The sequence below is a fragment of the Pempheris klunzingeri genome, chromosome 10 (genome assembly GCF_042242105.1).
Source record: "Pempheris klunzingeri isolate RE-2024b chromosome 10, fPemKlu1.hap1, whole genome shotgun sequence".
NCBI classification, from domain to species: domain Eukaryota; kingdom Metazoa; phylum Chordata; class Actinopteri; order Acropomatiformes; family Pempheridae; genus Pempheris; species Pempheris klunzingeri.
Genome location: NC_092021.1, coordinates 25931214 through 25955854, shown reverse-complemented (window position 1 = coordinate 25955854; position 24641 = coordinate 25931214). Strand labels below are relative to the sequence as shown.

Sequence of the window (24641 nt, the reverse complement as noted above, 5' to 3'; positions counted from 1 at the left end):
CGACCACCTGGCGCTGGACGAGGTGTTCCTGGAGACCCTGGAGACCGACGGCCCGCTGGGGTGCGACCTGTGCGGGGAGGGGGGCGCAGAGAGCCGCTGCGACGTCTGCTGCGTCAACCTGTGCGAGTTCTGCTGCCAGGCGCACAGGTAGGGTCCGGGAGGGTCCAGGAGGGTCTAGGGAGGGTCCAGGTAGGGTCCAGGAGGGTCCAGTAGGGTCCAGGGAGGGTCTAGGAGTGTCCGGTAGGGTCCAGGTGGGTCTGGTAGGGTCCAGGAGGGTCTAGGAGGGTCCAGGTGGGTCCAGGTAGGGTCCAGGTAGGGTTCAGGAGGGTCCAGGTAGGGTCCAGGTAGGGTTCAGGAGGGTCCAGGTAGGGTCCAGTAGGGTCCAGGTAGGGTCCAGGAGGGTCTAGGAGGGTCTAGGAGGGTCCAGGTGGGTCCAGGTAGGGTCCAGGTAGGGTCCAAGAGGGTCCAGTAGGGTCCAGGTAGGGTTCAGGAGGGTCCAGTAGGGTCCAGGTAGGGTTCAGGAGGGTCCAGTAGGGTCCAGGTAGGGTTCAGGAGGGTCCAGGTAGGGTCCAAGAGGGTCCAGTAGGGTCCAGGTAGGGTCCAGGAGGGTCTAGGAGGGTCTAGGAGGGTCCAGGTGGGTCCAGGTAGGGTCCAGGTAGGGTCCAAGAGGGTCCAGTAGGGTCCAGGTAGGGTTCAGGAGGGTCCAGGTAGGGTCCAGGTAGGGTCCAGGAGGGTCTAGGAGGGTCCAGGTAGGGTCCAGGTAGGGTCCAAGAGGGTCCAGTAGGGTCCAGGTAGGGTTCAGGAGGGTCCAGGTAGGGTCCAGGTAGGGTCCAGGAGGGTCCAGGTAGGGTCCATGCTGCTCTGGTCTGTGCCAGACTGGTCCAGGCTGACCTCTAGTCTGCTCTATTCTGGTCTTTATGGAAGCTTATTGGAAAATACCCACAGCAGGTCAATATATAACAGAATGGATCCTTCACTCCATCCTGAGGATCATTTCAAGCTTCTATCAGAATCAGAAACATTTTCTTTAGTATATGTATTATTATAGAAATACAGTAAACCAGAGTACCAATCATTAGTTTAGTAGCTCCTCTCTGAAAAGTTTGATTTTATAAGGACGTCAAAGTTAGAGGATTTAAATAATGGTAAAACTATTTCCGGAAAGTTCTTCTTATCATCGTCAGCACACAGTTTGCCTTTAATTCTTTATTTATTCTCTACTGTTACAGCCACACACAGATGAGGGTCTCCTCTGTTCTGGTCTGGTCTGTTTATGACCTGGTCCAGGCTCAGAGGTTTAAGGGCCCAGTTGGCCTCTAATCCAGAGTTTCTGCATGAAGTCGCTGTGATTAACTTTTATCATGTAGTACAATAGCAGAGGTCCAAAAGTCAAAGTGACAAACTGAAGGAAAACGTTCAAAGGAAAGAAAGCATCACGATGCGTTTAAGGGCCTGTTTATCTTTGTATTTGTTCGTATCAGAGGGGGCTTAACTTGTGTGTTTTGTTAATGAGCTGTTTGATTGTTCCTGTTAAGATGCCGGATCATTTTCTCAGAAGGTGTTTCTACCTCACAGGTAGATCAGCTTCTCTTTATCGTCTTACTCTCTCACACGTGTTAGATCCTGTGAAGCTCACAGCTCCGGTTGGTTCCTGTTTCTAATGTGGAGCTTCAGCTGATGATTATTCTCATCAACACTAAATCATTCGGCAGATCGTTGTTTTAATCAATCTTTGACACTCATGATAAAGAAAAGCTTGAAATGTTCATGTGTGTGAAGCTCAGAGCAGCGAGTGTTGTCCTTAATTATATTCCCTTCTATTCGTCTCTCTGCATAAAACTAGACAAACGTTGTAGTTGATTCAGTTTGAACAGATGGAGGTAGATATGTGTGAGGCTGTGTGTCCTCTCCTGTCTGAAGTCTGACCTACAGACGTGTCCTGTGTCTCTGTACCTGCAGGCGGCAGAAGCGAACAGCGTCTCACTCTGTTCAGAGTCTGGAGGAGCTGAAGTCTCGCGGTCGACTCCGCCGCCCCGTCCTCTGCTCCCTCCACGCCGGCCAGGAGCTCCGGCTCTTCTGTCAGCCCTGCGACCTGCCCGTCTGCCTGGAGTGCGCCGCCACGCTGCACCGCGACCACCGCTGCTGCCCCACCCAAGATGTTATCGATCGCCATGGAGACCGCATCCGAGAGCTGGTCTCTGTGCGCCTGCGACCTCGTCTGGAGCGTCTGAAGGACTCCCTGCAGAAGGTTCGTAGACAGATAGATGGATAGATTCTAGTTCTCTCTCTAGACCTGTCCTAACATAAATGATTTATCATACTTGAAAAGTTTCTCATCCTACAACAAAATCCTCTCTCTGTTACAGGTGGAGGTATCCCAGGAGGCTTTGCAGGCGCGAGTGGACGCAACCGCGAACGAGGTGAGGGCGTTTGCACGCGGCTACGCCAGCGCTGTGGAAGCTCACTGCTTGTCTCTGCTGCATCGCCTGGAGGAGCTCCATGTGCAGCACAGGTACGGACACCAGTGCTAAACTGCTCAAATGGCTCCAAGTAAAAAAAAACTATGATCTCAAAGTGGAACCACAGAGTTGTTCTTAAAACTCTAAACAGTCACAGCTCTGACTGGTTTCTACTGGTTCTGGTTCTGCATCACTTCCAGAGCTCTTCCTCTGACCTCTGAGCTCATGTGGAGGCAGGAAAGAGAAAAACAAAGTCACAACAGAGTCCAACATGTTAACATATTGTACCAGCAGTCACGTGATGTTCTCCAGTCCAACATGCTGGGAAGAGCACTGCAGCATGAATTGAGCCCTTAAACACACAGTATAAAGCCTGAGGGCCGAAAGCTGGATCTCTGCTGGCAGCACGTTCGATACTGATGATGTTATTTCGCTGTCTTGCACTTTAATATATTGTCTCATATCTACAAACCTTTTTAAAAACATGTCCTTTAATGGCAGAAACACTGAGTCCAAAGCAGAACTCTCCTCATGGGACACTGAAGTTCATCTCACCTTGTCGACTTTCTGCCAACTAAGAGTTTGAAGTTTGACAAAATCATCTAAACTCACGGTCCACTTACTAGCTTTTCCCCAAGCTTTCAACTGCATCTCAGGGTCTTCATCTGAGGATAAGACAGCTGAGCAAACTCTATCCACTGATTAAGAATGTGAGATGTGGTTATTACTGTTACTTCTGGGGTAAAAACCTGAAGTTTTATACTTTCCTACAATTTTAAATCACCCACTAAAGGCCCCATACAGCTCATTTTTCATTCATACTCATATATTTGGAGCTAAGAACAGTTTTACACGGTGTAACGTTCAGAAAAACAGTATTTGTCTCCTACCAGACGTGTCTGTGTGAGCTCAGTGTTCGTAGAAGAGCAGAAGCAATCTGCTGCTTCGCTCTCGGTTCATCATCTTCGTGCTACCAGGAGAAAACCAGGAAAGAACCACGTCAGACAGCGAGGTGGATCCACACACGTTCACTAACCGATGAAGAAGATTGTCTTCTCCCATAGTCTGGTGGTCTTTAGGCGCACCAGGAGCACATATTTACACTGAAAAGACATTTTGCATAATGTGGGATGTTGCTGAAAGCTTCACTGTCTGGATCCTGTGAGTGCAGGTTCGTGAAAAACTGATCATTTTATTAACGTTTTTGAAAAGTAATGTCATTTTGGGAGGGAAGAGGATGTGAGGAGGATGTTAAATCTGCTGCAACCACACCACCTGCTCACAGTTTGTTATTTCAAGGAACATTAGGCGTGCTGTATTTCCACAGAAAAAGATGCTGCATATTTCACTTTAAAAGGTTTAATGAGGTTTACAGAGCAGAAAAATCTTTCATCAAGTGCATGCTGATTGTTATTCTGGTTGTCTCGCTCCAACAGGAACCAGCTCCACCTGCAGAAGGTGCAGCTGCAGCAGGCCCTGCTGGACGTCCGAGGCGGCGTGGAGTTTGCGGAGAGACTGCTGAGCTGTGGCTCGGACGCCGGGATCCTCAGCGCCAAAGGGGTGACCCTGAGGAGGCTGACCGGCCTGGCAGAGAGCGGCTACAACCCCCACCCGGCGACTGTCGCCCCCGTCGACGGCAGCAGCATCAGCTTCACGCCCAGGGAGCCGGCCGGGGAGGTGGAGGGCTATCCGGTGGTCGGGGTGATCAAGTCCAAGACAGTGGCCCCCGGCAGGTGCACCGCTGAGGGGGAAGGTAAACACAGCTCCATCTAATGCTGCTCTTAGGATGAAAGTGTGTGATTAAAATGTGAATCGTGTATTCAAGAGATGGTTAGTAAGTACTTTCAGAGCAGGTTTCTCTTAATAAGGTCAACACATGGGTTAATATCCTGGAATAAATAACACCTTCATGGTGTTACAGTTTTTTTATCCCTCTCAATTTTATGCCAATTTACAGAACAGGCTTCTTATTGCCAATAAATGAGAACCGATGCTGCTAACAAGCTGCAAACCTGTTACTGCTTATTGCTCTGTGCTATTCTTACGACCCAGCTGTCTGGGGAAGTTTAGATCATTGACACGTACAGAAAAACAAGAGGTGAATGAACTCCAGAGGAGAAAGAGCCTGTTGCTGCTGTTCACATCTAATCAAATATATTCATAGAACCAAAAGAGGACTCTATAAGTAACTAACTACAACCTGCTCCTCGTGTTTCTGAGTGTTAGAAGTAATTAAAAACTATTTCTGGCTCAGTCTGCAGGTAGTTAACGAGCAGCTGAACCAGGATTCACATTAATTCGTCTGAAACAATAACTTTGTCCGACCGGCCAACCGAGCACATGGAAACTTCAGATTGGAGAGCAGGACCAGGTGTCGCTCCGGTCGGGATCAGCGAAATGCCAACCAGGAAGTGAAGCCAGGACGCTAAAGGGGTCGTTAAGAATAGTTCCAACAAATGTCTGGACAGGTAGAGGGGTCACAGAGCTTCGACTAGACAGACTAACACGTGGTGGCTTTGGAGACTTTGTGGGATTTGTAAGAAAACTAAGAGAAAAGATGACTGAAATGAAAATGAAATGACTGATCTGCTCCCTGCAGAGGCATCACAGTGTCCACATTTTAGAAGGTGCATCATCTGGTTAGTGTCTAGTTTAAAAGGCATTGATGGATTAGTTACCCAGAACACTTCTATTGATAGTTTAGCTGTAATAGCACAACTGTAGAGATCACACAGTAGCAGGCTGGGGGGGGTAAGGATGGGGGGGTGGGGCGGGAGTAGACTGAGTTCTCCCGCAGCAGTTAAAGACTATTGTTAGGGTGCTTTGGTTTACACACACCGAAATTCCTGAGGGATTAAAGGAATGTTGAGGTGAGACACACACACACACACACACACACACACACACACACACTGCCAACAGAGGTTTGTAGCAGCTTGTCTGTGAAAGGCTGAGCTCTTAGTAATGTTTACCTGCGTCTGAGATTCAGCAAATAAGGGCTTCCTCCGGCTGCCAGCAGTCGGTCCCTGTGTTGTGTCGAGCATGTGTTCGGGTGCTTGCTTGTGTTTGTTGCAGACTGTTTGTTCTTTGTTGGGTTTGGGGCCAAAGAAAACACTCGTCCAAGCGGTGGCCTCTATATTTATGCTCCCCTCCCTTCTTGTGTTGACTTCTTAAAATCTGCTGTTAACACTTGTGTCACTTGAGCTAAACCCACAGTAAAAACTACATCAGCCAATTAGCATCAGCTCTGTCTGTCGCTAACATCTATCAGCCACATGGGCTTCACACAGTGTGATCCTGCCGTTTAAGGGGCCAGATGAGGGCCAGATCTCTGTGTTGACTATTAGAAAGCAGAATTCACAGAAGCTTACGACCGATTATCCCCTTTCTTCGCGATAAGAGGGTTTGTAGCAGTGGATTTAGACCAGCAGGCTGTGCAGCACAGGTGAAATGTGTCTAAAACAGCTGCGTCTGCAAAGGCTTAGCACACACACACACACACACACACACACACACACAGTTCACACCCTGTAGTAGCAGCAGTGACACAAGTAGAACTGGTGATCCAAATTATTTAAGTAGCAGGAGGAGCGTTTTAGTGTTGGTAGTGATCATAAGTGCTGCAGTCAGTCCTTCCACACCCAACATGGTGTTTTCAGCTCGTCGGGCTGATGAGACCTCAGGTTGAAGAAGGAGAATTATCAGAGCTCCCCAAGCCACTAACATGATAAAGGTGTCTTTAGCCAAAATAATTCAAACCCTCTCTATGGGTGCACAAGTGTGCAAAGGTAAAAGATATTCTGTACTGACAACAGGATGGTGTTAAAATAGTGATGAACCTACTTTATTTTTTGGTCTGACCCTCGTTCCAAAAAGCTCAAATCTTTTTAGCTCCAGTTTTAATCTTGTTCTACTTTAAAGGAAGCTCTATGTGACAAGTTTGGGATTATAAAAACGTGCGTTAGCGTGATGTTGGAGAGAAGTGGGAGTAACAGGGGATTCCCAGACTAGACGTTTTCTTTCAAAGTGTCACAGCTAGCATGTAGCCACATGTCCCACGTGCCTAGAAAGACATAAAACAAGACTATTGTGAAAGTTTAATAAAGAATTAAACAGTCATGTTTCTGTTCAGAGTAAAGAAACAGAGTGTTACTCGTTGAGCTTTACGAGTGTTCATCAGGTGTGTTAACTAACTTTATGCTAAGCTGAGATAACACAGACAAGAGCTCTTCTAGATACAGGAGAGGTGCATCAGAGTGATGTCTGTAGTAATAGAAGTAGTAATTGTAAGAGAACAGGTCACAGTAGTTTCATTGGTCCCCTGCAGCTGCTGGAAAGTGCTGAATAGTAACGAATGATTACACAGCGTAGGATCATTAGTTATCGAGCACCTAATAGAGTCTGACAGGAAAACACAAAGCAGCATTAATCATGGCCGCGAGCACAAACGATGTTGGCTTTAACACAACAGCGTCGCCACGGCAGCTGATGAGTATCTCCGGCCATCGTGTCCCCAGAGCACCACAGGGGGAGACGTGACGCTTCTGGACAAGTCTGATGAGTCGTACTGAAGCCCAGCAGGGCCCAGAGTCACTTTAACTGGCTGCAACCAGCAGACGCTTGGGAGGAGTGGCCCACGTCAGCAGGGGGGGGCTGGTCTATGGCTCAGACAGTGTGTGTGTGTCTGAGTTACTGTAGTCTGGACGAGCACAAGACAAATGTTGAAGTGTGTTCGTTTAGTGGTGTGTGTGTGTGTGTGTGTGTGTGCCTTTACACCTTTAACTAACAAAGTGAGGACATTTTGGGCCGTCATAACTTCAGAGGACTGTTTTAAGGTTAATACTTGGTAGTTTAGGTTTAGTTTAGTAGTTTACATTAGTTTAGTCTACAGTTCTGGGGAATGCATTGTATAAACAGTAGTACAAGTATGTGTGTATGACCGTCTCAGGGTGTGTGTGTGTCTCTATCAGCTGTGTGTGTGTGTGTGTGTGTGTGTGTGTGTGTGTGTGTGTGTGTGTGTAAAAGACCCTTCTGCTTCTCTTATGATCTCTCTATGATGTCTGTGTGTCAGTGTTTGTCCACGCTATCCCACACACTGATTTCGTTCTTTCACATGTGTCTCTGTGAGCTCATCATTATGACCTCTAACCTCTAACCCCCCCCCCCCCCGGTCACAGGGCTCCAGTGCAGCATGGAGGGTCAGCAGAGCAGCTTCACCCTGGTGTGCAGAGACTCAGCTGGGGAGCAGATGGCACAAGGCGGAGAACACGTGCTGGTCAGCATTGTTCACAAGGAGAAGAAGAACTGGTGAGAGTCCCGCCTGCTCTGTCAACCTCTTAGTAGTTTGTGGAAGGTGTCATTGATAATCCGGTGGCACGCTGCAGCTCTGAGGGTGGGATTGATCAACTGTTGGTGTCCAGCTGCTCAGAGCGGGTCAGCAGGGCGCTCGGCACCTGTGGACTGTGCTATTTCTGTCACTGTGGGTGGAGGAGCTGCACCTTTGTAGACCTCCCCAGATGACGGGGGCAGCTTTTAGTCATGTTGCACTTGTCTGTCACTGATTAAACAGTCTTCAACCAGAAAAGCTTGTTTAATTCCATTAATAGCGATGCCAGGAAGACTGAAATGTGATTAATATCTGACTCTTGCCATCGTCTCTTATCCAGAACGGCATGAAATTAAAAGGAATGCGTGTTTTGATCTCCGGTTGTCTGTCTGGGAAGAATTTGATTAAAGCTCGGTGGACAAGCTCGATATCTGATTCAGAATTAGATATTGGAGATAATTTGAACACAAACAAGAAGCAAGCGCTGCGTGTCAAAGAACCGCTCGCTGTTTATCTTCTCTGCTGAGTGTACGATGAATTCCGAGGAGGAAATTTGATATGAGGAGATAAAATGCCAGAAATCAGTCCTCTTCACGTTCATTTCTGCATCACAGACTTGATTATAGCAGCGACATCCTGCAGCGTTAACACAAGGAGTTCTTCTCTCCTCCTTCAGCTCGGTGGAGACGGCCGTGGTCGACAACAGCGATGGATCCTACAGCGTCTCATACACGCCTGAAGAGCCGGGAACCTTCTCTGTGTGGGTTTGTGTCAAAGCCCAACATGTCAAGGTAGGAAACCAGTGAGAAGAGTCTGTCAACATTTTAACATTCTGGTTTTAATTTAGTCTCTGAACAATGAAGCAGCTGAGAACGGCATGTTAAAACACAGAGGCTTTGCCAGAAGCTGTCAGGGCTGAAAACATCTTCTTAAAAATGGAATCAGAAACTAAGTTTACATGCACACTGATATTCCACTATTGCACTACATATGAGTCATATAATAAAGCTTTATTCATGTGGAATATGTGAATATTATTTGGGTTTTAGGAGCATTATTTGAACATGCATGCAGGACATTTGGAATATATACACCTCTATCTGGGCTTTTACCATTTGCCTGTTTACAGTCCTTGTAGACAAACCAACTAGCCAACAGTCTGCTGGTCGTGATGAGATTTTAAAAGATGTACATTCTCAAGAAGGTGGTTGGAGAGATGAAAGAGTTACAACGTGTTCTCACGTTCCAACGTGTTATTTGGAGGCCGCACGGAAACATTTAAACATTTTCTTCAGCCATGTAAACAGTTCAGCAGGAGTGTCGTCTTTTTTGGAACAAGTAGAAAAACTGAAATCTGTAGTGCATCTAAGCACAGAGGGACCAGACTCTGTGACAGCTCGGATGTTAAATGTTCCTGCTGGGACGTCTGATGAATGAAACACATCAGACTGTGGTCATTTTTCAGTTTTGATTTCATTCTCTGACTGACTGACTGACTGACTGACTGACTGACTGACTGACTGACTGACTGTGTCCTGGCTCGTCCCGCAGGGTTCTCCATTCGTTCTGACTGTGAAGAGGAAACTGAGGCGTCACACTGGGACTTTTCACTGCTGCTCCTTCTGCTCCAGTGGAGGAGCCAAAGAGGCTCGCTGTGGCTGCACAGGAACGATGCCAGGTACACGCAAGAGATCTTCAAAATGTCCGATCAGAATGAGCTCATCCAGTCTCCACAGTGGAGACACAACAAGGGCTCACTCTGTTTTTAGATAGGACATGAGCAGAGAGCAGGTGGAGTGTCATCACTTGACACTTTCATCTGTGCTTTTTGAGAGAGACAGGTTTCGTTAATCTGATCTCTTTATTCTCCACCTGCAGTCATATTTAAGTCAGTTTTATTCATCCAAACATCAGACATGCTGAAGATAAAAGATGCAGCCAGGAGACGTGTTGCAGAAAGGAGGCACAAATATCTTTAATTGTAGTTTGTCAGACATACACGTGTGTGTGGAAGTACTTCAGGTTTCCTCTCCTCCCGTGTGTGTGTGTGTGTGTGTGTGGCTGCAGGAGGATTTAAAGGTTGTGGCCACAGTCATAAAGGACACCCCGGGAAGCCCCACTGGTCTTGCTGTGGCAGCACGACGGAGCAGTCGGAGTGTCTGCCTCAGAGCGTGCTGGCTGCCGTCTCCCCCCGCGGCCACCTGCGGACCGTGGAGCTCTGAGGCGACGCGGAGACGAGGCCTGAAGCGAGTTAGTCAAGGATGGCAGCAACCACACGGTTTGAGCAGCAGGGGGAGTGAGCTGGAGGTTGTTGGTGTAAATCTGGACTTTATTCAATACTTTATTTGTACTTGTGTGTTCTGCAGCTGCTCACAAAGTGCCTACTGTTGCAGCGTGCATATAGTGTGTGTGAAAATACTACTTTAAGACTCTTGGCCGTCACGTCCAGTCACCTGTCTGTCGTTGGCTCAGTCGATCTTCCACTGTGAGGCCAGAGAAGCGTGCTGACATCCTGGTATTTTTGGCACACTGCATACACATAAGGACACAGTTGAGCGCAGGAACACTGAGGCAGGTACTCTGGTAACTGTTGGCCATGTAGTGAAACAAGCAAGTAGCTTAACATGAGTGACTGGCGTAGAGGACGGATGCCAAAGTGTGAGCTAAAGCTCTGCCTACTGATGATAAGATGGAGCTCTGATCACAGCAGCATGTTTCAGCCCTTCAGTGAAATGTGTTAAAGACTCTTGGAAGCTGCTGTCGGTGTCCAAGGTGCTGGAATCAGCTTCATGTATCTATAAAGTGAAACACTGGGAATCACTAGACTTTTACTACTTTTCTATATTTTTTATATCCCTCAGTCAATGATAATATCTTTTTAGAATATAGTGCCTTAAAAACAATCAAGATGTGAACGATCATTATTCACTGTTCTTGGAGAGCTCTCAGAGGAAGAGTGTGTGATCTGTAGTTAGATTCTGGTGAGGAATCATTTTAGATGGTAAAGAACACTGATTACAGCAGTCGAGTTCGTCATTTCAAGGAAGTGGTCGCTGACAGATGAAGCAGCTGGCAGATATTATCAGCCAATATTTAGCTGTGTCAGCAGCACTGAAACTCCACCGATGTGTTCGAGGTAATTGTTCTTTTTGGCATGTGACAGCAGGAAAAACTCAGGCATAGATGATCAGATGTAATGATGTTCAAATTCCACGTAGCTTCGGTTTGTGGTCGTGTCGTCGGCACCACCCGTGCTTCTCCTGCTACGACCAGACAAAACGTCTCCGGTGTCGCCATTAAGTAGTTCATCTGTTGTTTACAGCTTTTTCATAACTTGAGTTTATTATTATCAGAATGTTTGTTTTCATATAACATGGTAATGTCATGGTAAAAAGTCCCAAGAAATAAATACTATTACTGTGTCACTTATTGATTCTTATTACAGGTTATTTGTGCACGTACATATCTAGTTGTCATGGCTACAACTGAATAAAGTAAGGACTGATCTGCATATTTTCCATTAGATATCACTGCACTGTAATTACTGTATTATTTGTTAATGCTAACTTTGTAATTATTAGGATATATATATAAATATAAATATTAAGAACAGGTACTTACTTTTCTTGCATATTTAATAGTTACTAAATAATAAGTAATTACACACCAAAAATGGCCTTATGACAACACATACTTACTGTACCTAATATTATATTATTATTATTGTAATAATATCACTAACACATGCCTGGTAAATACAACCCGAGGTTTGTATTCCATTGATGAGCTGGTGCCTATATTGTGGTGCTACACACAACTCAAGGCTCTCTGCTTGTGAAAACTGTTGTTTCCATCGTCGCACTCACGATAGGAAGCTTCATACTGACTCTAAGAAGACAGGAGCTGAGCTGGAGTTCACTGTGTCTGTAGACTCACTATTCTGAGACGGTGTTCTACTCATTCCTCTTTGTTGTAAACCACAACATTTGGCTCCCGCTCAGCGCACGTTAAGGCTTCTCGGGTGCTTGTTATTGTTTCTAATGAGGAGAAAGTCCGTCTAGTCTGCAGAGAATCCTACTTTTCCTTCGGTCTCATTAGCAGCCCAACTGCACCGCTGTGCCTCTGCTGATGAGGGCTTTATCTGGGAAGCACTGTGACCTAGAAGGTGCTCTCAGCCTCCCTTTTTGAATACAAAGTCCTTCCTCCCCCGAGGCTGTCGCAGCACTGATTCCAAACCACAAACGTGGACTCATAATGAGCCACTTAATGCCTCTGTGTATTTTCTGCTTTCAGGACGAGACTGGTCTTGAGCCGAGTGCAAATAGATTTTTTTTTTTTTTTTTTTTTACCTGGGATCTGCTGATTGTAAAGACACTTGACATTAGGACTAATGATTTGTGCTCCGACATCTCCAGAATGACAGGGAACCTCTCTAACACTGTGAGCACGTTGCTGCTACGTGTTAGTCACTATGTTTTTCTCCCTCACAACTTTTTACTGAAACATTTAAGCCTGTAGAGTCAAAATACACAATTATTTCTCAGTTTTTACGGCCTTATTTGCTGTGGGCACATTATAACCAGTGAAATAACACTAATATACCACGACAACAAAACCCAAATATGTGCATCACATCCTCAGTGTCACCAGAACAAACACTGAATATTAACTCACTCTTTCTTTCCTTCCACCTGAAAAACATTTGTCCTGTTGGAAGGATCTAATATAAAACATCTGGTTTCTGAGAGAGAATGATAAAGTAAGAAATTTAGAAAACTCTTAGATGATCAATTAAATTATATTACTATAGAAAAATTATACAAATATTAATCTTTTAAGTTGAAGCCAGTCATCAATATAATAATATATAAAGTGGTCGTTTTTAAAAACAACCTCTAGTGGCCGTGATAATGATGGTGGGAGCAAAGGAGGAAGTCCATGCTGTGGTGTAAAGAGCGACACAAAGGGAGGTCGGTCGGTGTGAATCGATGAGTCAAACACAGCACTTTCCCCCAGGAGGCTGCTGTTTGTAGCTAATGTTTCCCACCTCTTCTGTATCTAACTGCTGCAGCCAGTGAATGATTAGAGAAGAGGAACCTTGCAGCATTAACTCAGATTCATGGTGACTGATCATGATGGACCCTTCATGGAAGCTCTTACGGTTCACTGAGATCCCCTCCGAACCACAAGGTGGCAGCAGAGAGCCACCTCCTCTCTCACGTCTGATCACCTCGTCCATCTGATTGAGGTGTTAAGTTTCCTGTGCTTGTTCCTATAAATCATTCACAGCGTGTTCAAAAGCAGCTTTAACCAGAGCCAGTCTGAGCAAAGAGGCCTCTGATGGGCATCAGCACTGAAACCCACCAGAGAGGAAGTCACATCAGCAGGGTCACACTCTGACTCTTCTGTTACAGCAAACTGGAAATGAGTGATTAACTGACAACCATTCACACACACACACACACACACACACACACACACACAGACATTAGGTGAGGGCAGGTGTGGGTTAAAGATGATGGAGTGGTTCAAAACCTGCCTTTATTATTGATTTCTCACTTCCTTCGCTCTCCCCTCTTTAAAGTGAAGCGAATCCAGTAGGAACTAAGCACCTAAGCCTGCTAACACACACACACACACACACACACACACACACACACCAAAGTGAACAATGACAGTGCTCTGCAAATGGCAGGACGCTCACCGTAGCTTTGAACCCCAGGGAGGGGGGGCTTGTGCCAGATCTCATAAACCTCCTTCACCCCTCATTGAGCTCTCAGCTAACGTACCTTGTAATTGAGAAACCCAACGATCACGATACAATATTGTCTCACAGGTGAGAGGCGTCTTTTCTTACATTTAGTTTAGCTGCTTTTTATGTTTTCATAGTTTGCCTGTTACAGTTACCCAGAGAGAGCAGAGCTGCAGAAGAGCAGCTTCACACATAAAATGGGACCATGTGATCAACTCATGTGCTGATACGGCATATTTATCTACTGAACTACATACATATATATATATATATATATAAAAGTATGTATAGTATATGTGGTTTATCACATGCAAAACAGAGTTTCACATCATGTCACAAAGGTCATTGGACACATGGGTGTTTTGGACATTTTGTAAATTTGATCTTCCACATATGAGACATTATTTATTCATGTAATTATTCTTTTTTTTTTTTAAAGTGAGCAGACAAGCAGGTAAACATGAGTTAAAGCACTTTTCCAAACAGAAGTCAGAGAGTTTCTTACAGGCAAAAGGAAACAGAGAGCAGAGTGAGTTATTGTTACAGGCTTCAGGTAATTAGTCATTATTCCTCCCCCTCCCCTCCGGTCAACGCCTCCGGACCAGCGCCCCCCCCGGTCCCCTCCCCTCTCCAATCACCAGCTTCCCTGCTCCCTGGGTGATGGTACCAGAGGCAGCTGTGCCTGTAAGTGAGCAGCCCCCCTCTGTGCACGATAACTCCTTTAGCTGATGACTGGGAGTCTGTTGGCTTCTCTCCGTGTGCACGTTAACTCCAGACACTGGTTTTGAGGCTTCCTGGGGCCCAGGGGAAAGGTTTTAGTTTGTTTTTGTGGAACCACACGTAGCTGTAGGTCTGTCTGGATAGACTTTAGTGTTTCTGTTCGGTAAGGAAAGGTTGGAGGAGTGTTATGTGCTGGCTAATGATGCTGCTGGTTTATGATCCGCTCTGCTCTTTGCCTCCTCTGACTCTGCTCATGTCAAGCTGTGACTACTGTTAACCAGACTTGGTGTTTGGATGTACTTGCCGATCCTACAGTAAACAGCAGTGATCGCCTGCTAACTCCAAGTAAAAAGGGCCTGAGTGTGAGAATCATGTAGATGTTTGTCTTTAAAATGGCTCCTGAAAGTGACAAGCAGCCAAAAAGAGAGGAGTTACTGTGAGACCTGTTGTGATGTGGGCTTTATGTCTGCAGAGCTCTGGAACCAGATAGGGAGGATTTACCGGCAGAGGAACGAGATGTTAGGATGTGATGAGTCTAGCGTGGATGATGTTTCTTTGTTAGAGAAAGTGATTGAACACGGTGCTCATTATTTAGGAGTTTTTAGGACCTGAGATGTGACACGTCTTCGCTTCTCCTCCGTCCTGTCAGAAGATGGTGACTGTGGCGTCTCTGGTGTTACTTTGTTGAGTTCAAAGTCTAAAGAAGGGTCTGACGTGCCTTTTTCAACTTACTGATTACTGCTGCTGATCATTGCAGACTGACACCAGGTGGTATCGGTTTACTTAAAGGTGCAGTTTGTAGGATTTAGCAGCATCTAGTGGTTATATTGCAGTTTGCAACCAACTGTGCTCCCATCAGCGCACCCCCTCTGGTTCTAAATGTAGATTCACGAAGTCTGATCCTCTATTTGATTAAAGTTAATGTTAATATTATTCCTCTCCTTTCTTCGTCCTCCAAAGTCAAGCTGCCACTTCAAAGTAAAAATGCAAAAGGATTGTTTGTCCACTCTAGGCTACTGTAGAAACATGGCTGTGGAAGAGGACCAGCTCCTTACGTAGATATAAAGAGCTCATTTTATATGAATGAAAACATGATTCTTACTTCCAGGTGATTATTAACTACGGAAACACAGTTCTGAGTATTATATTCCATTTCTGCCAATAGATGCTGCTAAATCCTACAGACTGCACCTTTAACGCTCCTCACTGAATGCATCTAAAGACGGGAATACAAAGAGAAAGAGACTGTGGTAATGACACAGGCGCCCTACAACATCATGTCACTGACAGCACCTGACATCCTTCTGAGGGACACTTTATCTCTGAAGCAGCTCTGGCTTCCATCATTGTCAAGACTGCACACACACACACACACACACACACACACACACTGTACATCGAAGGTCACCTGAAATGCACTCTGGGAAATGCTGCTCTAATAATATGCACTCACTGTTACAGAATTCCCTGTTGGAGAATCCCAGTGTGTTGAGCTGTGAAAAGTTCATCTTGATTTGTCAGAATTAGTGTCGTGTCAGTAATTCATTGGGAATCTAGTTTCTAGTTTTGTCACAAATTAAGCAAGCAATTAGAGGATAAGTCTAGTATTTTTAATCCAGGGCACTATTTTGGGTTCAAAATGACTGGTAGGTACAGAAACCTTTGGAACTGGTGTAGTAGATCACCTCGGCCAGCAGCCCAGAACAGGCAGCAAGCAGGCTGTAAAGTAATCCTTAGGGGCAAAGGTGCTTGTTTTAGCCACTGACAGGCACAGTTACTCTAAGTGTCTGACAGCATTACGGAAAGGATCTCTGCAGAGAGCGACCTGGAAGATCCTTTTGGTGTAATTAGAAACAGTTGTTATATTGCTCTCCTCATAGCCACCAGACCCCATTGACAAAAAGCTGTAATTTCACATCACAGACCACAGAGGAAGCTGGTGTGCTGCTGCCTAGATAAGTTAGTTGGTGTGTGACATTAATATTGTGTTAGATCCAAATTAATCCTTTAAAACACCAAAGTCACAAAATAACACAAACAGCGTAACTGATCAACAGAGTGGTGGACTGGCAACTCCAATGTAAAATCCCTGTTTTAGTGAATGGAGTCTGGTGTGTGTGCTGTTTGTGGTTAAACCAAAAGGTCTCTCTCTGCAGGGATCCTTTCCATAATGCTGTCACACACTTAGAATAACACTCTGACTTTTAGTGGACCTACTGTGATCTGATGCAATTTCTCTGAATTATTACATTACAGCCAGTGAGGCTTGTTTGCTGCCTGTTCTTAGCTGCTGGCGAAGACGATACACTGGACCAATTCCCAAAGCTTTTGTACTTACCAGTCATTTCAAACCCAAAATACATAAGAATAGGGCCTAGGTTTAAAAATACCAGAGTTATCCTTTAAGACTTGGAGACGGAAAGCAGTGAATCTCTGCCAAAGGCCATTCTATTGTTGTTCTACTTGTACAGGCCTCAATACTGCTGACACAAAAGTGCTCATAAAATCATAAAAATACCAGTTTGTATGTGAGAAACCCACAGCCTCCTCCACAATAACCTTGCACGTGTGCGTACATGCATGTGTGTGTGACCAACGGGGGCTGAGAGACTGCAGGTCATTCAGGTTGAACACTGTGTAACCTGATTACAGACAAGGAGGTTAGGCCACAGCCATGACAGTAATATACTTACTGGGCTCTAAATGGAGCCTAACCAGCTCCCAATGGGGAGCAGTCGAGTTTGTAAAAGCCAATGAAGCTTGTTTGTGTGTTCATGGAGACGCTACTGATGGAGCAAAAAGGGGGATCTTGGTTTTCAAATTGGACATCCACCATTTTTAAGAAGATTACAGCTCCAGATGCTTTCTAAGGGACACAAGAAGACATTTTAAATGTAGAAATAGTGCGTCGCTACATAGAGCTGCAGAGTAATGTAGTGCAATCTGATAAACCGAGCCTCAGATAAGCACTCCAGATTGTGACATATACATTCATACAGTCTCCTCCACTCCTTCAGTAGCTGCTGCTGCTGTTTTTAAATAGATTTTGATCATTTTTCATGTGTTTTTCATGCTTTTGTGTCTTTTTCTTCTGTGGACTTTGAATGACACCATATTGATTGATTAAATTTATGAGAAAGTACCTTTTTTTTTTATTTAGCAACCATCAAATCCATTCACAAAGTGCCTCATGAAGTTCACATAAAAATATAATAGCATGAAATACAGTGAAATAATCACTGTTAATGGGCAAACACAAAGAACTGAGACAAAATGAAATGCACACGGCATAAAAGCGAGGCAAAAATGCCAGTGAGTTCAGGTGGGTTTTTAATACGCTTTATAAAATGTGGCGCTGACTCAGTCTAAGTGGCACTGACCTAGTTTCACAGTGTTGAAGCTAACAGTCCTCCATCCTCCTTTGTCCTAAGATTTGGTGCTTTTAACAGCATTTCATTGCCAGCCCTGAGGAGCCTCGGGAGGCTTTAAGAAAGAAACCACAAGAACCATAAATGGAAATCTACAACAGATACTGTTTGCATTGTAACAAAGAGGATATCAGCCCCCACCGCGCATTGCTGACATACTGAAATTGTAAAAATTAATAAGATTATTCAGTTTGTGATAAAAGAAAACCCTGCACATGAAGGATCCTACCTGCCCCGCTAGACAGGAACCAGATTAACACACACAAAGCAGTCGTCCTGTAGCTGGATGCTTTAGCTAATGCTGCATGTGTTTACCTGCAGAGCCTTTCTTTTCCCCCGCTGGCCTGTCTTTACAGCAATAATCACAGAGAGCCGACAAGATAATGTGAGTTTAAATGTTTTATTGAATGCAAAGTAAACTGACTGACTCCAAAAAGTGCAAGTAAAGGAAAAGCTACACTTTCTAATGAGATTAAGTGTAATTTGTCATTCCACCTTTGCCAGCCGGTGAAGCCATAAATCACTGACAGCATGATAACGTTATCTCACACCGGAGCCTCTATATTTTAAAGGTACTGAATGATGATATTATGGGCGAGGATGTGTTTTCAAACGCGTATGTATCGTTTTCCAATACAGCTCCGGTGCAACAGAAATGATTGATCGCTCTCTCTCTCTCTCTCTCTCTCTCTCTCTCTCTCTCTCTCAGAGTAGCAGAGCAGGATGCAGAGTCAGAAAACAACCGCAGACCTGAACTAGTTTACTGGGACTGAAAAACACGATAGATAGTGACGATGTGAGAAGAGGAGCTGTGGGTGATGAAGAGCGATGAAGAGACCAGTCATTTCCAGGGACAGGGACATTTTTATTTTGGTCAGCAAATACATTTCCAGAGTCTTTTATTTAAGATAAATAGTTTGTTTTGGAAGTAGTTTGTATTTCTGCTCTTCAGACTTCCTGTTAACTTATTTTATCTTATTTATAGTCTTTTTTATTGTTACTGATACTGTTAACTGCACCTGAATGCATCTTTAAAGTCTTTCAAAACGGTCAGTCTCCCAAGGAGAGGAAAAAACAACAATAAGAGCAATAAGCCTGTTCTCTTTGCCTAAATGCATTTATTTATTGCCATTTATGAAGTATTTTTAGTAGTTAAACACAGTTGTGATTAATCAAACTTACATCTGGTTTACCTTTTCCAGATTATGTGAGGTGAAGTGGACTTGAGGTCTGTGGGTCACGATGGTTTGCCATTTTTTAAAAAGTGGGTCCCCAGAAGAAAAGTTTGTGAAACACTGATTTAGACTCAAAGTCGCTGTAGATCAAAGACAGGTGAAAGCAAACAGACTGACAGGAAGAAAGAGGATGTTACTGAACAATAGAAAATGATTCATAGCCAACTGTATGTTGCACTACTTTCCTGATACAACACAATAACCTGAGCCGAGTGGCCAAGAATCACCTTTTACATCCTGAGGAATAATATTAGCACCGACATGTCTCTTCTTCTCTTCTTCTTAGTCATCACGCCGTTTCTCTCACAATAGAAAGATGATAAACTGATGATTGCATCCCATCCACTTCTTTATATAAAGAGTTTAAACAGTGGTGGCAGCAGAGGAAGTGAGGACGCCTCCGTCTCACTCCATCACTCCAGTTACTCTTTGGTATGTTTGTAAGATGCCTTCTGATTAATGCTGCACTGTTTCATGTTTTGGTCTCATTTATCCACCTGAATCTCTGCGTGACATCTTAAGTTTGGAGGCTTCTGAGTCTCGTCTCATCGGCACAGATTGCATTTGAGTTTTATTATAAAATGTGGCTGCAATCAACTGAAAATGGAAATATCTACTCGGTTGGTATGAAGATGTTATGATGAATGTTGTGGAAGTCGCCGACTTCTCACTGAACTCTGGAAAAGTTTTTAGGAAAAAGATTTACAAGAGCATGTGCACAAAATGATGGACAACATATCTAGAGTTTTGAATGTCTGTCAGTACATCCACGAAATCCCTCCATGAAACTGAAAACAAAAATCAACATCCCAGTCACTTAATGGGAATTTAAGGATACTGAAAGTCTTTATTCAGTCAAACCTGAACCTAAATTTGAATAATTCATGTTGGAGGTTTGGAATAATCTGACCGAGAAGTGATCTCCATCCTGTGGTACCGTGTCGTAGATAAGTGTCACACACTGGTGCATGAAGACGATGTGCTTTACACGGCCACGTGGACCGAGCTCTGTTTATCTACCCATCATGCCACGCTCTCTGCAGGGACTCGTGTTCACTGTTCTTGGCGGTGAGGGATGGCGCCGCGTCGCACCATTAACTGGAATGTCAAAAATGGGGAGTGTGTCGTAGAGCCCCTTCTTAGCACTATATATGCCGTTATCGCCACTGGAGCGTTGGATTGACACTTCAGATACAGACACACACTCTCCCTCTGTGGACACACACACACACACACACACACACACATGCTGCTGTCCAACAGAGCCAGAGGTTGTGCTCGACCTTGCACTGACAGGTGGGTTTCCCTCAGGTGCTCCAGCGCGGCACGTCATTCACAGGGTTGAACCTGTCATAATTCACCAGTTTTATCCTGTCAAGCTCGGAGCTGAAGGACAGGCGGCTTTTGGTTCTGTTTACTAGTTGGAATACAGCGATTCGTGGCACGCCAAGGCCTCCTATAAATAATCTGTGTTCCTTTTGTTTCTCTTTATGCATATTCCTCCTCCTTTCCACAAAGAATGTGTGTTTTGTCTTTGCAGCATTGTTCTTTGTGGGTGTGAAATGTGTAATAAATCCTTCCCAGTCCAGCCATCCATCCCTCTGACAATGATAATCAAAGATCCATTGAAGCAAAGGACGCCCTCCCTTCTCTCACTTCCACACGTCCCTCCCTCCCTTCTCTGCAACTTGGCTGTGATTTGGAAACTGTCAGCCTTTTTGCGTCTGCTCAGCTCTTTCTGGTTTTTTTTTTTTTTTGTGCGTGTCTCCTTGCACCCACACCGGCCCTGGCATCAGAGCCCAGCGGCCCTCCTTACTGAGCGGAGAGGGTGACTCACAGTGATGCCCCTCCAAAGGGAGGACTTCACAGTGATTACGACACCGCACACCGCAGCCCCGCCGCTAATTCACTCACCGAGGGGTGTCCTGTAAATCAGCTGTCCCAGTGGCCCTGTTGTTGCTGCTCAGACTGAGGCTGCAGCCGGTGGCAGCTCAAGGACCAGCTGATGGACTCAACGGCCGGCTGCCTCCACACTCAGCAAAACACTGGGACTGTCTTTATGGTGGAACCTTATATATGGATAGATTACCTGTCAGAGAAAAGCTCACTTTGGTCTGTGGGCTGACAGAGTCACAGAGCAGACTGACTGCCTGCTAAGCTCTGTCTATCTATCTATCTATCTATCTATCTATCTATCTATCTATCTATCTATCTATCTATCTATCTATCTATCTATCTATCTATCTATCTATCTATCTATCTATCTATCTATCTATCTATCTATCTATCTATCTATCTATCTATCTATCTATCTATCGATAATGATAATAATTAGTAGTACTTTACAGCAGTGGAAAAACTAAAATAACCGTCCCACAGGCGTTTCACTACCACATTTTTTGGACAATTTTCACCAGAATTACTTTCTACCAAATGAATAGTCCCCTTGAAAAGCTGTTTGGTGAAGATCTCCTTGGTGTTGTAACAGTGCTTTTGGTTTATAGCACACTCACTTAAGGCCCGTAAGCCTCCTCATGCTTTCAACCGTCCATTTCTGCATGATATGTAATTATGTTGAAATGGTGGGCTGCATGTTTATGTGGTCATCTTGAACTCGGAGACTGAAGTTCGGTGCTCCAAGAGTCGACACGGCAGATCAAATCATGGTCACCTTTGTCTGCGGCGTGTCTTTGAGAGTTTATAGTCCTGCCAGGTTTGTGGCCCTCGCCCAAGTCCCACCACAGGAAAGCCAGCTATTTAGGAGAAGTGTCATCGCTGAGGGTTCTAACAAATTACACCCTTCACTTGAGGAGAAAGCCGAGGGAGCTCTTGGCTGGGAGTGTGCTCTTGGCCAGGGCGAAGGGAAAACTGCTCTGAGAGTGGAGGAAGCGCTCCTGAAAGCAAAGCGACACCTGTCTCATATTCAGCCGTGTGTCTGCACTGAAAAGGAAGACGGAGCACTCGTCGTCGGGGCCAAAACAGCTACCGAGGTTCTCGGCACACACTGGAGGACTAATATGATAAACTGCGTCCTTCCCGGCAACACAGCTCATGCTGCATTTGATAAAGAGGAGTGCGTTTGATAAGACTTTTCAATTTTGTACAGGGGCCATTTATGATGTATAGATCCAGGCTGTGTAGAGAATAGAGCAGAGGGCTGCTGCAGGAAGCTGCCAAATAAGGCTGAGAGCCTCATTTTCTTTCTTAGTCAGTCCAGCCTCTTTTGCTTGAGGGTTAAATCTATGCAAGTCTCAACACCATAAGATCAACAGTTATATCTGCACTTGACTCTAGTGATATTGTACACTGTGCATGCATGTCTCCCATTGAGCTTCAGACACGGTGTTAAGGTGGGATCGTTCTTTTTAACTAGAAAGGAAATTACATCGAAACCTATTTGCTGAGGTGCTACTTTGCAAATCACAGTTCTGATACAGCTTTGACTTACGTACGCTTATTCTGGGCTTGATAAAATCAGGTTTTATGGAATAATTTACAAAAATATTAGAACTTCATGGTGTGCAAAATCAGAAACAGACTACAGACTATATATGTATATACATAAATACATATGTTTATATGTAAAAAAACAACTAAGACAAATAGTGAGGAAGACAATAGTGCAATGAGGATATGACAGGATATATAGATGTCCACAGTATTTACAGCATACTTAAATTTGTATTTGACATTGATGATTCGTTAAAAACTGTGTTTATTAACGGCAAGAATATAATTCAGAAGCAAATAGGTACAGTGGAAGATTAGTGGAAGTATTAAGTTTGAGGACTTTGTCTTTTACTCTGTGGTGCAGGTTAAGCTCCGAAAACACTGGATCCTACATTTCCCATCATGCAACTTGATTGTATCTCCTCATTAGAGCCTCACTGTCTGGTAGACTTGCTTTCGAACATTGTCTTCTGCTTGTTTACTCAGATGAGCATGAAATGTCTAAATCATCGGAGGATCATTCTTTGACAAATCTTGTAAGGATTATTTCACCATGTCTCATCTGAGGAGCCGACAGTTCAGTTCAAAACAAGAGGAAAATATATGTCACTGATAAAGACCTGTGGGGGCTGGCGATCATTTTTGGGGTTGATGCATTACTGAGTCACCCTGCATCCCCCCTCTGATCTCACGACCTCTGACCCCTTTCACACATCATTTCCAAATCATTCGGGGCAGTGACAGAGTCGGCTATGGCCACGTTTAGCTCCCCATGATGAAACTGTGGAACTGGATGAACTCTAATCCATCCCTCCATCGAGCATCAAGTCTTGGAAGCCTGACATTGAATTTTAATGAAACTTAATGACGTGCAGAACTAGTGCTGCAATTTTTGGTCCAAACTATAGCAAAAACCAAACATAAAAACTAGCTCGAATCAGCTGTTTTTGGGGGTATTTTTGTGTGAAAATGTATAAATTTATGATTATCAAACTAATTATTCACCTCTAGGTGCCACAACAATAGAGTCCTAGTGAGTTACATAGAGTTTTAGTGAGGTACATATATCTAAGTAATTTACTAAATACAATTTTGTGGTAACTGTACTGAACTGTAGCTACTAATAAACAACATTAGTACAATATTTCAGCAACAATAATGAATAAATATACTAATATTATACTGGCTTGGGTCACTGCTGTTTAATTAATTCTTATACTTTTAATATTTTTGTGCTTTTGCTGAAATTACACTGTGATTGCAGGACTTTAATTTGCAAAATGTTACAACTTCTTGCCATTAATGAATAATTTAAAATGTTAAGTATGGGGAGTGCATAAATTTTGGTGAATTTTATGCACTCAGCATTGCAAATTGCTCTAATTGATTCAAGGAGACATATACAGTTGGTCCCACAGCAGGTTGGGGGATGTGACATTTTTAACTCTGCCTTGTTTTAATTATATCAAACTAATGAATATTATAGGTGCCTCTTATTACTTGTTTTCTCCCACCGAAAAGAACAAAATGTGTGACCATAACTATGCAGACGACACACAAATCTACATCAGCAGGGGACTCTGGTCCAATACAAGTGATCAATGAGTGAAATGACTATTTCTTTGTTTTATTTTAAACATGTCTTACTCTGTTTTAGCTTGTGTCTCTGCTTCTTGTTGTATTCAAAACATCTTCTAAAACGTGTTTTAATGTGTTTCTTTTGCATTTGCTTTTAATGTTTTATGTAAATTGCCTTGTTGTTGAACTTTGCTACACAAATAAACTTGCATTGCCTTATTTTAGCTCTTACATCCTTGAAAGCAGATATGATGCATGTTTTTTCTTATATACTGTATTGTAAATATATCTTATATTTCCTATATTTTGTATTTATGTTTTTTTTGATTATGCACCAATATATCAAGGCAAATTCCTTAAATTTAACTGTAATTCTGATTGAGGACATTTACTGATCCTGCAGCATCATCAGGGACCGCTCCCACCCCCTGGCAGGTGGTGCAGGAGCGTGAGGAGGGCCGGGACCTCCAGGTTTAAGGGCAGTTTCTATCCATAAGCCATCAGACTCATCAACAGATGTCCCTTAACCATAACCTCCCACCTCCACCACACAGACAATAATGCAATAACAACAACAATATTTTCCTCCTTTTTATTCTTCTTATTTTGCTGCTCATTAGTAAATTATACAGAGTTTACTTCTATATATTCGTGTGCATATTATTGTGTGTGTGTGTGTGTGTGCTGCACAGA

The 24641-nt window shown here is 44.1% G+C and overlaps 1 protein-coding gene across 1 annotated transcript in view; it reads left to right on the top strand.

The window, feature by feature from the left end:
- trim45 (tripartite motif containing 45) overlaps window positions 1–11179 on the top strand; it is an 11481-nt gene extending 302 nt beyond the window's left edge. The window contains exons 1-8 of the mRNA XM_070838420.1: window positions 1–147; window positions 1960–2248; window positions 2367–2512; window positions 3896–4212; window positions 7637–7766; window positions 8462–8576; window positions 9337–9463; window positions 9853–11179. The exon at window positions 1–147 is cut by the window's left edge and continues 302 nt beyond it. Of these exons, the coding sequence (XP_070694521.1) occupies window positions 1–147; window positions 1960–2248; window positions 2367–2512; window positions 3896–4212; window positions 7637–7766; window positions 8462–8576; window positions 9337–9463; window positions 9853–10007 (1426 nt within the window). The 3' untranslated portion in view covers window positions 10008–11179. The remainder of the gene's footprint in view (window positions 148–1959; window positions 2249–2366; window positions 2513–3895; window positions 4213–7636; window positions 7767–8461; window positions 8577–9336; window positions 9464–9852) is intronic.
- Window positions 11180–24641: the final 13462 nt, after the last annotated feature.